Consider the following 16,133-nt stretch of genomic DNA (forward strand, 5'->3'; position numbering starts at 1 on the left):
AATTATTTAGTGTGTAGATTGTGGATGTTTTATACAGACCTGGCAACCTGTAACTGAATCCGTGCAGCTGGTCTGTCATGACGCAGCGCGTTTTTTGTTTTGTTTTTTAAACCTGGAGGTGGATAATTTTTAAAAAATGATACCGTATATAAATATTTTGCACAGGACTGTGTTCCTCTGATAACAGAAACAAAGCTCCAGCTCTCTCTGCTCTTATTCTGTTCTGTTCTTTCAGGATTTATCGCGCATGTCACTCCTTGTTGAGTTTTTTATGCCCAAGTTGTTTGAAACCAATCTGGGTTTTCTGTGTCGAATAAGGAAGCGGCTTCACCTGTAAGAAAATCAAACACTTTCATGAAGAAGCTAACTCGAATGCAAGCAGAAAAAAATAAAACGAGATTCTTAAGCAAACTCTACTATACTCACTTCCGACTTTCTGTTTTTGTAAAATCCATTTTAAATACAATCGTGAATTTCTCTGGAGTTTTCAGGCTGAGCTCCTCTCTTCATATTCTTTAACCACTCATTTCCTCATTGTTCTTGAAGCATTTGCTTCTATTTGTTAACATTTTTCTTGATAGCGGGGAGACGGTAATGCCTTTTATCTATTTCTCTGTTTGAACAAGCAAAAACAGTGCAAAAATTAACCATATTGAAGACAGATTAAGCCTTGCTTGCATGAAAGACGGTGTCTGTCTGACCCCAGCTGTAATTATCACGTGATGCGTGGTGTCATGCACAAGGGGTCTATAAACAGTACGTGTACCATTCTACAACAGCGGGAATATATAAAATAACTTGCAAAGCAGTAAATGAAACTGAAACTAAGAAAACAGCCAAGACATATTGGCGGATACGTAGTGAGGGCTGTTTTTAGGAACTGAAATAAAAGACCAAAATCTAATTTTTGTTGTGCTTGTTTATAATACATGCTCATTCCAACTTGCCTGGTCGGGCATGTCGGGGACATATCCCACTTGCCTGAATGCATGTTTCACTTGCCCCGGGCAATCGGGCAGTCCTTAATGTCGAGCCCTGGTCTAAGTGCAGCTCTAAGATCAGCTTCACTGATCATTCCTATGTAAATAAATACACTAGTTAGTAAAAGGGGGACATATAGGTTTTAGATTAGCTCCTAGATAGGATTTGATCACAGGAAATTCAAGGAAGCTGGAGATCGCACATGTGTAGATCCCATTTGTTGTTTTCCCACTGTCCTTCGTCTTGATCACAATCTGTCTCTGTGTCCTCACACCTCCACCTCCTGCTTTCTGTTATCTTTCCTTTTTCTCTCTTTTTCTGCCTGTTTTTCACCATTATCAGAGTCCTCTCAGGCTGCAGTGTATGTGCTCCCATCCTGTTTGGAATGCCCCGTCCTGACTGTTTGTCTTTTATGGTGGTTTTTATGGTATATGTTACTGGAACACTGTTATAATATAAAACTATCTGTAGATCATAAGTAACAAACAATGCCCAGCTTTGTGTCCCAATACAGCATCAGAAATAATGGATAAAGTGGTGGCAAGTTAGTTATTCTGTGAGATCAAGACGCTTTGTTGGGCGTTGTCTGGTTTATACCATGGCCACTCGCCAGCGTGTAAAAAATAGAGGTTTTCTGGCCATTTTCAAAACCAAATAATATGAAAGTAGCAAAGTCATTATTTTATTTAGCTAATTTTCACACACCTTTTCCCATACAGTAGCCACAGGAAAAGGTTTTCATTGGACCAACACATCCTCCAACACATTTTGCAATCACATTAATGACCGAAGGAATGCAGCTACTGAAATGTATAACGCACAGCCGATACGCTCTGGAAAGGTGAGTGTGTATGTCAGTGTAGGTACACGAGTGTGTGTGAGGGATCAGGACACTTCATCCAGTGCCATTTCGTCCAATAGTTGAGACATTTCATCCAAAGCCTTTTTCATACGCACTATCTCGCGTCTGTCCCTTTGAGTTACATGTCAGTCCTGAGATCGAGATGCTGATCTCTTCTGCTCATCGGACCTGCCTGATCCATCCCGATGCCCTGTGTCTGGTCGGAGTCTCATCACAGCGCTCCTGTGGAGGACGGCCCCATATGGACAGTTGAAAGTCACACTTGGAAGATGCTCTGGACACTTACAGTAATGCTTTTATGGCTGAGGACTACAGTTGACTTGCTAACTTTAGGACTGCAGTTGTCATGAACAGTTTTGCACTCAAGTTTCCATCAATAAACAGTTTATAACATCAACGAAACAGACTTCATGTTAAAACTGTTAAAAATGTTATAATCACGTTGTCTGTTATCCCCCAAATGAGGATGGGTTCCCTTTTGAGTCTGGTTCCTCTCGAGGTTTCTTCCTCATGTCGTCTGAGGGAGTTTTTCCTTGCCACCGTCACCACAGGCTTGCTCACTGACTATTTCTGCCTACTTTTTTCAAACTTTCCTAATTGCTATCAAAACAAACAAAACTTCTGGCTTGATTACATCAGCATTCGAAAGAGGGCGCGCACGTCTTTTGACAACGTTGGCAGATGTTGGTCACTTTGATTTCCGCTGTATGTTTGTTTGCTACGACGTCTCGCACAGGTCTCAACGAATCTCGTTTACGGCCATCGCTTTGACATATGGACTGATATATTACATGGCATATTTCAAACACTCATAACTGGCTATAGCAGTGACAAAATAGCTATCAAAAATGCATTCTTATATTTAATAAAATGAGAGAAATAGAATTTTGATGATGATAAATTTGCCTTCAGTTCTCCTTTAAGACAGCTATCCTGGAGCTGCAACAACTCTCACAAAACTCTCATGATTTTATTACAACAATGGAAATTTGTCTGTGACCGTGAAATCACTTGCAAAAAATTGTTTGGTGTAAATGTAAACACAGGCTGAAGCCTAAATTGTCCCGTGTCCCCCCCCCTTGACACTATTGCAAGAACACTGATTAAAAACTGTCTTAATTTTTTGCTGGGATTTAGTGTTGTAAGTGTCCCAGTATAAGTAATTAATGTACACTTGTGAGTCAATCCAGAACTGGCACCTCTATGGCCATGGTATAGAAAAGAGTGTAATACTACTAATAACTTTTTCTAAAACAAATCTGTGTATCTACCGTGTGTGTGTGTTAAATTTCGTCTTTTTGTTCCTTTCCACCGCAGGTCTGGTGTGTATGAAGTCCAGCACGTCAGTAGTGGAGCTGGTGATGTTACTGTGTTCACAGGTAAGAGTGCAATCGCTATTGATCCCACTACCCATGACTTCACTGCTATTATTGCTCCACATCTAAAAATACAGCTTCTAGGATGCAAATAGCAAGTTTCCATCCTTCACGCACTATTATGGAGGAAGGCAATATTGTATAATTACCTCCGCCAAGGAGGATATGTTTTCGGTAGCGTTGGTTTGTTTGTTTGTTGGTTTGTCTGTTAGCAACATTACGGAAAAAGTTATGGACAGATTGCTCTGAAATTTTTTTCCAGAGGTGTGACTGGGCACAAGTAACAATCCATTAAATTTTGGCGGTGATCCAGATCACCTTCTGGATCCCGGATTTTTTTAAAGGATTCTTGGTGGAGGTCTGCGCTCTCCGAGTGCTTTTCTAGTTAATATTGCAACATTTCACACGTAAGAGTGATTTACACTGAATATCAGCACAGACGCATTCAGCTCAATAACTGCAAGCTTGCGAGTGCGATATTACTTTTATGCTACAGTTTCAAAAATAAGAAATTAATATCGAGTCACATTTTGGACACACTGTAACCAGATAATTTGTTTATTTTTTCTCCATGAACAGAAATAACTCCAGTAGAAGTCATACTCACTGATGGCTCGTCGGCCAGCTGGCTCGCTGCAATGACTTGCAAAAGTATTCATCCCCCTGGCGTTTGTCCTGATCTGTCGCATTACAAGCTGGAATTGAAATTCTTTTTTGGAGGGTTAGCACCATTTGATTTACACAACATGTCTGCCACTTTAAAGGTGCAAATTATTATTATTTTTTTATTATTGTGACAGAAACAATAATTTAAGATGGAAAAAATAAATCTGGAGTGTGCATAGGTATTCACCCCTTTTCGTATGAAACCCCTAAATAAGAGCTGGTCCAACCAATTCACTTCATAAGTCACATAATTAGTTGATAAAGATCCACCTGTGTGCAATCAAAGTGTCACATGATCTGTCACATGATGTTTGTATAAATCAACCTGTTCTGGAAGGACCCTGACTCTGCAACACTACTAAGCAAGCAACATGAAACCCAAGGAGCCTCCAAACAGGTCAGAGACAAAGTTGTGGAGAAGTATAGATCAGGGTTGGGTTATAAAAAAATATCCCAAACGTTGAATATCCCACAGAGCACCATTAAATCCATTATTGCAAAATGGAAAGAATATGGCACCACTACAAACCTGACAAGAGAAGGCCACCCACTAAAACTCACAGACTGGGCAAGGAGGGCATTAATCAGAGATGCAACAAAGACACCAAAGATAACACTGAAGGAGCTGCAGAGATCCACAGCGGAGATAGGAGTATCTGTCCATAGGGCCACTTTAAGCCGTACACTCCACAGAGTGGGGCTTTATGGAAGAGTGGCCAGAAAAAAGTCATTGCTTAAATAAAAAAAATCAGAAAACATGTTTGGAGTTTGCCCAACAGCATGTGACAGACTCCCCAAACACATGGAAGAAGATTCCCTGGTCAGATGAGACTAAAATTGAACTTTTTGGCCATCATGAGAAACACCATGTGGGGCGCAAACCCAACACCCTGAGAACACCATTCCTACAGTGAAGCATGGTGGTGGCAGCATCATGCTGTGGGGATGTTTTTCATCTGCAGGGACAGGAAAGCTGGTCAGGACTGAAGAAAAGATGGATGACACTAAATACAGGGCAGTTCTGGAGGAAAACCTGTTTGAGTCAGCCAGAGGTTTGAGACTGGGACGAAGGTTCACTTTCCAGCAGGACAATGACCCTAAACATACTGCTAAAGCTACACTGGAGTGGTTTAAAGGGAAACATTTAAATGTCTTGGAATGGCCTAATCAAAGCCCAGACCTCAATCCAATTGAGAATCTGTGGCATTGCTTGAAGATTGCTGCACGCCAACGCAACCCATCTAACTTGAAAGAGTTGGAGGAATGGGCAAAAATCCCAGTGGCTAGATGTGCTAAGCTAATAGAGACATACCCCACGAGACTTGCAGCTATAATTGTAGCAAAAGGTGGCTCTACAAAGTATTGACTTTGGGGAGTGAATACCTATGCACCCTCCAGATTTCTATTTTTTTTTCATCTTAATTATTGATGTGTCACAATAAAACAACAAATTTCCCCTTTAAAGTGGTAGGCATGTTGTGTAAATCAAATGGTGCTGACCCCTCAAAAATCCATTTTAATTCCAGCTTGTAATGCGATAAAACAGGACAAACACCCCTGGGGATGAATACTTTTGCAAGACACTGTAGCTCACAGTGATTTGTGCATTCCTGTTAAAGGTGCATCAGCTGAAATTAGCTTCGCTTCTTCCTTTACCACTTCATCTGGTCAGCTTTCATATTTTAAGTCCGTAGCTATATTCATGAAAAATGTCTCGTTTGCCATGTCCACTGATGATGCCACTAACTGGACTGTAGTAATAGTTTCAGTGGGATTTTTACTAGAAGTGGAATTTCATGTAGTGAACACAGACCAGTGGACTGATATGGTACAAACAGTGAAACATCCCAGTGTGGCAATACTAAAAATAAGCATTCTTGGAACACAGCTCATCCAGTTTCACCTTGGACAGTTTCAGAGGCACTTTTGTCTCAAATCTCTGTGGAAGATTTAAATATTACACAACTTGACTGACTCACACACACTACACACACTGCCATACACTGTCTGGTTTGGACAGAAATACTCCTGAATAATAATGAAGACACTAAGAATACAGCATACAGGGAATTATGTAGTGACCAAGAAAAGTGTTCAAAAAATGAAAACAGTTTTACATTCTAAAATATTAACAGTATTCTTGATGAAGCTTTGCACACACTTGGCATTTTGCCAACCGGCTTCATGAGGAGCTTCGCCCAGGAGCCTTTTCTTATGTTCTCAGACAGGCCGATCTTCTCGCTGTTTCTCATAAGTTCTAAATCCATACCACTTCTCTGGGACAAATAAATAAATAAATGAAGCTCTTTGAGTTAGAGAAGCCATGGCCTCATGGTGAGAGAAGCAGCTTTGGGACCAAAAGGTCACCAGTTCGATTCCCTGGACCGGCATGAATGGCTGAAGTGTCCTTGGGCAAGACACCTAACCTCCAACTGCTCCCTGGGCTGCTCTGGGTACGTTGTGCGTTGCTCTGGATAAAAGCATCTGCTAAATGCCGTAAGTGTAATAAGTTACTGTTGACTTCCTGTCAGCTGACCAGCCCAGCAGTCTGTTCATTCTCCTCTAATCTCTCACCAAAAAGGTGTTTCAGACTGTAAACATTCCACAAGCAAGATGTTTTTTGTTTTTTCGCACCATTCTGTATAAACTCTAGAGACTGTTGTGTGTGAAAACCCTGGGAGATCAGCAGTTTCTGAAATACTCAAACCAGCCCTTCTGGCACCATACCATACCACAATCGAAGGCTCAAAGATCACATTTTCCCTCATTCTCATGTCTGATGTGAACATTAACTGAAGCGCTTGCCCTGTACCTGCATGAGCACGTGTTCCTAATAAAGTGACCAGTGAGTGTGCGTCTATACACATATTTGAATAATGTAGAAGGACTGAATTTTACATCCATATACCAAGCACCTGAAGATTTGATAGGTTTAATGGGAACATTTCAGAAATGATGCAACGTTCCGGATTCCGAATGTGACGGTTATTTCCACTCGAGCCACAAATACAGCTGGAGATTTCCACATTCACACCCATTAGCACAATCTCTCCCAGTAACTTTAGTGGAACGAATTGGAAATTTATGTAGGTACAGAAGTGAGGAATGTAAATCTTTTGTGAATAATAATAAAACGTTTGCGTGTTCATAAGCAGCATAGATTCTTTTCTTACCTTGAACCGATGCCATCTTTCTCCCCGTTTAGCGCCTCGATCTATTCCTTAACTTAGACATGTTCTCGATAAAATCTTTACGAATACTACACCTCTATTTAAAGAAATGTGGAAAGTTATGCTTGTATAGCTGTGAACAAATCATAGCCTGAGATAGCCTTAAATAAATCCTAGCTCTCCAGTTCCCTCTCGGTTCTTGACTCTTGATTCTGCAGCAAGAGTTTAGAGCTATGATTCGTCCCATTACCATGTCCTCTCCCCTCCTCCCTTCTTTTCCCGTCATCCTTAATGCCTTCCTCTCCCCAGCAGATAGTGTTACACTGGTTCCACACTGGCCCTCCATTAGATTCTCTGGGGATGAAACTGAACCCAAAGTATTGATCAGCAGGAAGGGATGGTAACTAGAGCCTCTGATGTGTCCTTCTAGAACCATCAGCAGCCTGGGCTAAAAGCTTCCTGCCCTTTCCTGCCATTTCTCTGCGTCTGCTGCTAACCTGGCAAACAGCCATTCTGGACAGATTCTCAGTATGTCTGTTGTTTTACAGTGGTGCTTGAAAGTTTGTGAACCCTTTAGAATTTTCTATATTTCTGCATAAATATGACCTAAAACATCATCGGATTTTTACACAAGTCCTAAAAGTAGATAAAGAGAACCCAATTAAACAAATGAGACAAAAAAAATTATATTTCGTCATTTATTTATTGAGGAAATAGTAGTAGTAGTAGTAGTAGTAGTATCCAGTATTTGATTATACTGCTGTGGGGGTCCCTGACACAGGGGTAGGCAGCAGTTGGCTAGTCTTCACACCGCGTTTCCAGGCAGCTCTGTCCAGCGGATTCTTCACCGCTACATCCCTTCAAAGTGCCCACATTTAAAGAGCCAACCCTGAACTTCAACTTCACTGGGTGCTTGCATGATTTGCCTTGATGGCCGGACCCTGCCTTCCGCACCCGAAAGTCAGCCAAGCCCGAGACACGACCGGCGGCAAGTCCGTGACTGCTACCGGCACTGCCTATACTTTTATCTGTATGTCGACTTGCCATTTCAGTATATTGGATAAGGTTTTACAGCCAGAAAATGATCCAATATTACATGTCTGTGAGTGGCAAAAGTATGTGAACCTTTGCTTTCAGTATTTGGTGTGATCCCCTTGTGCAGCAATAACTGCAACGAAACATTTCCGGTAATTGTTGATCAGTCCTGCACACTGGCTTGGAGGAATTTTAGGCCATTCCTCCGTACAGAACAGCTTCAACTCTGGGATGGTGGTGGGTTTCCTCACATGAACTGCTCGCTTCAGGTCCTTCCACAACATTTCGATTGGATTAAGGTCAGGACTTTGACTTGGCCATTCTAAAACATTAACTTTATTCTTCTTTAACCATTCTTTCGTAATACAACTTCTATGCTTAGTGTCGTTGTCTTGCTGCATGACCCACCTTCTCTTGAGATTTAGTTCATGGACAGATGTCCTGACTTTTTTTTTTAGAATTCGCTGTTATAATTCAGAATTCATTGATCCATCAAAGATGGCAAGCCATCCTGGCCCAGATGCAGCAAAACAGGCCCAAACCATGATACTACCACCACCACCATGTTTCACAGATGGAATAAGGTTCTTATGCTGGAATGCAGTGTTTTCCTTTCTCTAAACATAATGCTAATCATTTAAACCAAAAAGTTCTATTTTGGTCTCATCCGTCCACAAAACATTTTTCTAGTAGCCTTCTGGCTTGTCCATGTGATCTTTAGCAAACTGCAGACAAGCAGCAATGTTCTTTTTGGAGAGCAGTGGCTTTCTCCTTGCAACCCTGCCATGCACACCATTGTTGTTCAGTGTTCTCCTGATGGTGGACTCATGAACATTAACATTTATTCCAATGGGAGCGAGGCCTTCAGTTGCTTAGAAGTTACCCTGTGGTCCTTTGTGACCTCGCCGACTATTACACGCCTTGCTCTTGGAGTGATTTTTGTTGGTCGACCACTCCTGGGGAGGGTAACAATGGTCTTGAATTTCCTCCATTTGTACACAATCTGTCTGACTGTGGATTGGTGGAGTCCAAAGTCTTTAGAGATGGTTTTGTAACCTTTTCCAGCCTGATGAGCATCAATAACACTTTTTCTGAGGTCCTCAGAAATCTCCTTTGTTCGTGCCATGATACACTTCCACAAACATGTGTTGTGAAGATCAGACTTTGATAGATCCCTGTTCTTTAAATAAAACAGGGTGCCCACTCACACCTGATTGTCATCCCATTGATTGAAAACACCTGACTCTAATTTCACCTTCAAATTAACTGCTAATCCTAGAGGTTCACATACTTTTGCCACTCACAGATATGGAATATTGGATCATTTTCCTCAATAAATAAATGACCAAGTATAATATTTTTGTCTCATTTGTTTAACTGGGTTCTCCTTATCGATTTGTAGGACTTGTGTGAAAATCTGATGTTTTAGGTCATATTTATGCAGAAATATAGAAAATTCTAAAGGGTTCACAAACTTTCAAGCACCACTGTACAGCACATTACTGAGGTCTTAGTCCAACTGTACTGCATGTGCATTGTTATAAGCAAAAGTAGTGCATAATAAAGTTTTTTTCCCGTATAATTAGCCAGTCTTTAAAAATGACCCCAAACTATCTCTTGTGTCTCAGGAGTGGCAGAACTCGATTCAGAAGAACGCAGGACTCGCCTTTATTGAGCTCATTAATGAGGGCAGGTGAGAGCACATGAACAGCGGAGGTTTTGTGATCAGTACCCAATGTAAAATCCTTTTTTTTCTTTTCACATGTATGTAGAAACCTTTTACAGTTGCTGTTTATTTTAGGATCTTCAGGCTGCCCATGGATTAATTTTGAAGATGATGAAATAATTATGCTGTTTTTTTTTGTTTGGATTTATTTACTCCTTAAATGTAAATACGAACCCTATGCTAGTTTCTTGTTCTTTCTATCTAACAGCATGTTTGTTTTCAGGCTCTTGTGCCATGCCATGAAGGACCACATTGTGCGAGTGGCCAATGAGGCGGAGTTTATCCTCAACAGGCAGAGGGCTGAGGACGTCCACAAGCATGCCGAGTTTGAGGTCAGCTGATGTGTGTGACTGTGTTTGTGCCTGTGTATATGAGTGTGTTGTGTCAATTTCTCAGTCTTGTTCTGCTATTGTGGGCTGTTGTAGTCAAGTCACTAAACCTCGAGTCCAGTCTCAAGTCCCCAGTGTTCAAGTCCAAGTCATTAAAGAAAATTTTGAGTCGAGTCCACTATTGATCCGAGTTGAGAGCAAGACTCCAACTCTACCATTTGATGGGGGCTGTTGCTGCCTTTATGTGAAAGCGTCTCTGCTACTATGTTGGACTAACGTTCCTGCTCGACTGCCCCATTTTAGTTAACAGGCTACAGATAAAAAGCTTGTTCATCGCTCAGCAAGCCCTGCCCACTATCAACAGGGCAAATAACATGAGAGAGGGTTAACACTAGCTAGTTCATCGCTCAGCAAGCAAGCCCCGCTATCAACAGAGCAACGAACACAGCATGTCACTTCCTTCTCTGGGTGGAGTCTTGCCAAATGACAATTGAAGTTCGAGGTTGTCTCCATCGTCTCCTCGATAGTTCTTCTACATATGGAACACATAGCAGTGCGTTTTTTCCACTGCACGAGAAGTCTATATGAGCAAAGCGAACAATCCTAGGGGCATTTTAGTGCCATTAACATTAGTTTGTTCCTGAACATGACTTATGAACAGGTGAATGTGCATTCTCTTTATCAGGGAGTGCAAAGTATTCTGTCAGAGATGGTTGAGAGATAGATGTAAGTGCAGAAAGTGTGTTTATTAATACAAGTGAAGACAGGTAAACAATCCAGAACGGCAGGCAAAATCGTAAAACGGGCAGTAGGTCGAGCGAGGCACAAACAGGCTATCGTAGAATCAAAGATGAGAAACAGGAAAACAAGCAAGGAAGGAAAAAAGGCTCGGTAATGTGTCAGCAACACAACTCAATACTTCGTAAAGTAAGTGTGCTTTCACAGTTTTTATACAGGTGCACCGATTGCACCTTAATCCTGTGCAGGTGCGAGGAGTTGTTTATGTCCAGAGCGTGCCCGAGAGTCTATCTGATGCACACGCCAAGGCACGCAGGTATGACATTCTTGCATGAAATTAGTACAAAATTAATGTCGATATAAATATCTTATGCCAAATTATTATGGCATGTTACAAAAAAATAAAGAAAAAAATCCGAGTCCTCGTCTCCAGTTTACAAGTCTGAATGCAGTTAATGCACGAGTCCAAGTCCGAGTCATCAGTGCTCGAGTCCAAGTCCGAGTCATCAGTGCTCGAGTCCAAGTCAAGTCACGAGTCCTTAAAATTAGAGCACGAGTCGGAATCAAGTACTACAAGCCTGTTGGGCATGCTGTACGTGCTTATCATTTGTGAACCGCAAAAAGAATCAGTTTGCAATGACATGTTTTCTAAGTCTTACAAAGAAAAAGGATCCTGAAGACCGATGCTGACACACCCTTCTTTGTCCTGCCTCCCTCAGTCCAACTGTGCTCAATATGCAGCAGATCGGAGAGAGGAAGAGAAGATGTGCGATCACCTGATCAGTGCCGCCAAGCACAGAGATCATGTGACCGCCAACCAGCTGAAACAGAAGATTCTCAACATTTTAACGAATAAACATGGAGCCTGGGGTACCATGGCACAAAGGTAGACATGAACACTGCTCATAGAAAAGGCTGGGGAAAGCAGCTGAGGAGATTTACTGCAAATGAACACAAGAATATTCATTATTCACACCAGTATTTAAAATATCCTTTCGAAAATGTTGAAACAAAGTAAAAGACAGACCCGGGGTGACATCAGACATCCACCACCATCGGCTTAGCCCAAGAAATTTACTGAATCAGTCATCTGGATTTCTTTGTTTCGTGCTATTATAAACACAGGGTGAAGCTCTTTGTAATAACGATGTTAACCATCTGCTTATAGACACACAACATGATCACACTTCTGGTATATTTGATATAGCAACGTTTGAAATGGTAAACTGTAAACAGACACACCAGGGAAGAGATGATTAAAAAAGACTTTATAACAAAAGGTTACTGAATCAAGTTCTATAACATGTATGCACTCTTTCCTGCCCTGGCAGCCATTTACTTGATTTCTGGCGTTTGGACTACTGGGAAGACGACCTGCGTAGGAGGCGGAGATTTGTTCGAAACGCATTTGGCTCCACACATGCTGATGTTTCACTCAAATCACTGGAGGACTATGGTCAGTGCCTTTATTTCACTGTTCCTACTTAACCTGTGCGTACTTTCCATAAATTACTTGACAATACATTTTGTGCGCAACTACCAGAAGTGGACAGTAACGAAGTACATTTACTTGAGTACTGTACTTAAGTGCACTTTTTGAGTATCTGTACTTTACTCGAGTATTTTTTTTTGGAAACTTATGACTTCACTACATTTGAAAGACAAATATCTTACTTTTCACTCCACTACATTTCTATCAAGGTCCTCGTTACCATGAAGCAGCTTTGAAAGTGGATGGTTTTTTCTTTTCTTTTCTTTTCTTTTCTTTTCTTTTCTTTTCTTTTCTTTTCTAAAACGTGATTGTTTTTTTCGCAGGTGGCACTGAGACAGCCTATCAGTAATCACTAGGGTCATGTCACGTCCATAGACTGTATAAAATCAAGCTCAGTGATTTCTCTGCAGCATTATTTGAACTCGATCAGTTGATGGCAGACCGGAAGGAGGCGGTTCTTCTGTGGAATGTACGCACCTGTGGCCCATGAACCCATGTTTCAGTTTTCTGAAAGGATTAAAGCTTAATTTCGTTTTAAACGTTTGCTTTGTTTGCCTAAAACGCACCAGATCACAGCCAACAAAAACTCGTCATCCAACCTGCAGAAGCATATTAAGATGCATTATTTTTTTCGCAGTCCAAATCCTGCGCTCTGATTAGCTGGCAAGCGAGTCCATATCCTACGGTACGGACCCCAGTTACGGACCCTGGTTACGGACCTCTGGCGACTCGCTCGTACACAACAACAAACATAGTAGCATTTTTTTTGTCAACATTTATCTTTTTTTTTATAAGATTTATTTATATTATCATCAAAAATGGGCGGCACGGTGGTGTAGTGGTTAGCGCCGTCGCCTCACAGCAAGAAGGTCTGGGTTTGAGCCCCGTGGCCAGCGAGGGCCTTTCTGTGCGGAGTTTGCATGTTCTCCCCGTGTCCGCGTGGGTTTCCTCCGGGTGCTCCGGTTTCCCCCACAGTCCAAAGACATGCAGGTTAGGTTAACTGGTGACTCTAAAGTGACCGTAGGTGCGAATGTGAGTGTGAATGGTTGTCTGTGTCTATGTGTCAGCCCTGTGATGACCTGGCGACTTGTCCAGGGTGTACCCCGCCTTTCGCCCGTAGTCAGCTGGGATAGGCTCCAGCTTGCCTGCAACCCTGTAGAACAGGATAAAGTGGCTACAGATAATGAGATGAGATGAGGTCATCAAAAATCTTATACATTTTTGCCAGCATTTCTCAGGAGAATAGCATTAATTTTACAGCATGGATAGTGATGACGACAGTGTTCACAGCGAAAGCGAGTTTTACTACCCTGAGGAAGAAGAAATAAAATAAAACATTTCAGGAGAAAGCTAAAACCTGTAATCTGCTAACACCGAACAAAAACATGGCTGAATCCTGAATGACTCAATTTTGTATACATAGAGGACTACATAGGCGGCAAAATGTTGCTCTTTAAATGTTGTTGTTTTTTTTTTCCTGCCATGGAAGTGCACTTCTATACTGAGGAGGAAGCAATTTGCATTACAGCCGTGAATGAGGATTCAAAATGGCGGCTGGGCTCGGTTTTCCCTTTCGGGCGCTCTCGGTTTCTGTTAGAATTTGGGAAAGAAAAAAATAAATATATTATTTACCAGCTTAAGGTCGGTCCGTATGGTGAATTACCGTGACCTCGGCCTTGAATACTGACCTCGGCCCAGAGGGCCTCGGTCATTACTTTCAAGACCTTGGTCACGGTATTTCACGATACAGACCTCCCAGCTGGTAAATAACATATATGTATGTAAACGTTTTATTCCAAGAGAAAGCTTGCAATGAAGCTGTCTGTGCTTTTAGAGCGAGCGATAACATTGCAATAGCTATGCAGTCTGGTTAGTCAACTGAATTTCTACAGATTTGCCCGCCAAGTTGCCCTAGCCGTGTCCATGGCTAACATTAACTTGAACACTGTTAGTTAGCATGTAAAAACGGAGTTATGCTAATGTCAAGTCAAGTCAAAGTCCTTCATAACGTTAATTTATCTGAAGTCCTTTCACAAATGTTTTAGCATAATCTTGCCAAATAAACAGAATGTAGAAATCTTTTCTAGTAACGTTAGATACCCAATATGATTTCAAGTTTGAAAAGAGTTTGCTAGCATGTCAGGTGGAGCTTCACTGACTAGCTAGCTTAACGGTAAACCACCATGATGGCACAGCATGCGTTCATTTTGTAAATCCAGTCGGTTGCTTCAGAGGCATTAGGTTTTGTAAGCATTGTAGCAATAATGCAACAATGCACTGACAAAAAATTTACTTTTAATACTTAAGTATTTTTAAAAACAAGTACTTCAGTACTTAAGTAAAAACTTGACTGGACAACTTTCACTTGTATCGGAGTGACATTTGACCAGTGGGATCTGTACTTTTGACTTAAGTAATGAAGTTGGGTACTTTGTCCACCTCTGGCAACTACCCTGGCTTTCTAGGGAACGTAAGTCTTGTTTTATCTGCGTATATAATGAACAGTGTATCATAGAGGTCTAGCACCTCTGCTGGTTCGTTGCAGTACAATTCTTAGCTCCGCCCATTCCCATGAGTTTCAGTGACAAAATAGCCTTTATTTCCATTTCTTTTCTCTTGTCTAAACTGTCTTTCCATCTACAGCGTCTGATTCAAACAATTACTTTTCCCTCTGCTGATATCTGCACATTTCTTATTTTCCCCCAGAAATGAAATGTTTTTAAAATGTTGCTCTATTATAAAGTAAGAAGGCATGGCTATACTTGACCGACACTGTTCCCGGAAGAGACCGGCTGCAGCTCAAGTATTGTGCTCTGTCTGTTTATTACATATACTTACTTATTTGAACTTTTCTGGACACATGCACTAATGCAAACTATTAGCAATTTCTATTAAAAAAAACTTTTGAAACATCAAGAGGCTTCGTAGGAAAATTGCGCGAGCTACCTAGCCATATTAAAGTAGAGTTCCCTCCCATGCCAGAACCTGGTCTTCCCAGGCAGTTTCCCATCCCGGTACTAACTAGGCCTTTAAGGCACATTGGGCGGTGCCAATCTCGGTTTGTATAGCCCTCAGCCTCTCGCTGATTACAGTGGGGGGCCAGTCCTCTGGTACCTACAAGAGTTTGACTCCCTGCTCACATCTGTTTTGTGGCCTGTCTCGCCAGATGGCAGCAGGTACCATTTTAATGATGGTCTTCGGTATGACCAGACCGCGAGTAGAACTACCTAGCCATATAGCGACCTTTATTTCAGTATTAACGACATCTGGCCAGCCAGCTATTGAAATTTGCACAAAAGCCATTTGTTTGTCACATACACTACCTACCAGTAACATTTGGATGGATTTTATACATAGGAGTTTAAAATAATGAGAGTAACTCACCCTGCACTGCCGACTGTGGTCTAATCCAGCTGCTCTTCCTGAAACCACAGTTAATCTGTCGGCAAATTTCCAGCTCATGTCCAAGTGATAAATATCCTTATTGGACGCATCTGTATTAATGAAATATCCATCCATTCATTATCTGTAGCCGCTTATCCTGTTCTACAGGGTCGCAGGCAACCTGGAGCCTATCCCAGCTGACTATGGGCGAGAGGCGGGGTACACCCTGGACAAGTCACCAGGTTATCGCAGGGCTGACACAGAGACACAAACAACCATTCACATTCACACCTACGGTCAATTTAGAGTCACCAGTTAGCCTAACTTGCATGTCTTTGGACTGTGGGGGAAACCGGAGTACCCGGAGGAAACCC

At 41.7% G+C, this 16,133-nt stretch overlaps 1 protein-coding gene across 9 annotated transcripts in view; it reads left to right on the top strand.

Moving 5' to 3' along the window:
* The window catches only part of nbeaa (neurobeachin a), a 460,126-nt gene that overhangs the window by 401,947 nt on the left and 42,046 nt on the right, over positions 1-16,133 (top strand). For all 9 annotated transcript variants that reach the window (XM_060908447.1, XM_060908439.1, XM_060908440.1 and 6 more), the window contains 5 exons: positions 3,161-3,222; positions 9,719-9,783; positions 10,040-10,148; positions 11,603-11,769; positions 12,215-12,339. In XM_060908447.1, the coding sequence (XP_060764430.1) occupies positions 3,161-3,222; positions 9,719-9,783; positions 10,040-10,148; positions 11,603-11,769; positions 12,215-12,339 (528 nt within the window). The remainder of the gene's footprint in view (positions 1-3,160; positions 3,223-9,718; positions 9,784-10,039; positions 10,149-11,602; positions 11,770-12,214; positions 12,340-16,133) is intronic.

Source organism: Neoarius graeffei, chromosome 25, assembly GCF_027579695.1.
Source record: "Neoarius graeffei isolate fNeoGra1 chromosome 25, fNeoGra1.pri, whole genome shotgun sequence".
NCBI lineage: Eukaryota > Metazoa > Chordata > Actinopteri > Siluriformes > Ariidae > Neoarius > Neoarius graeffei.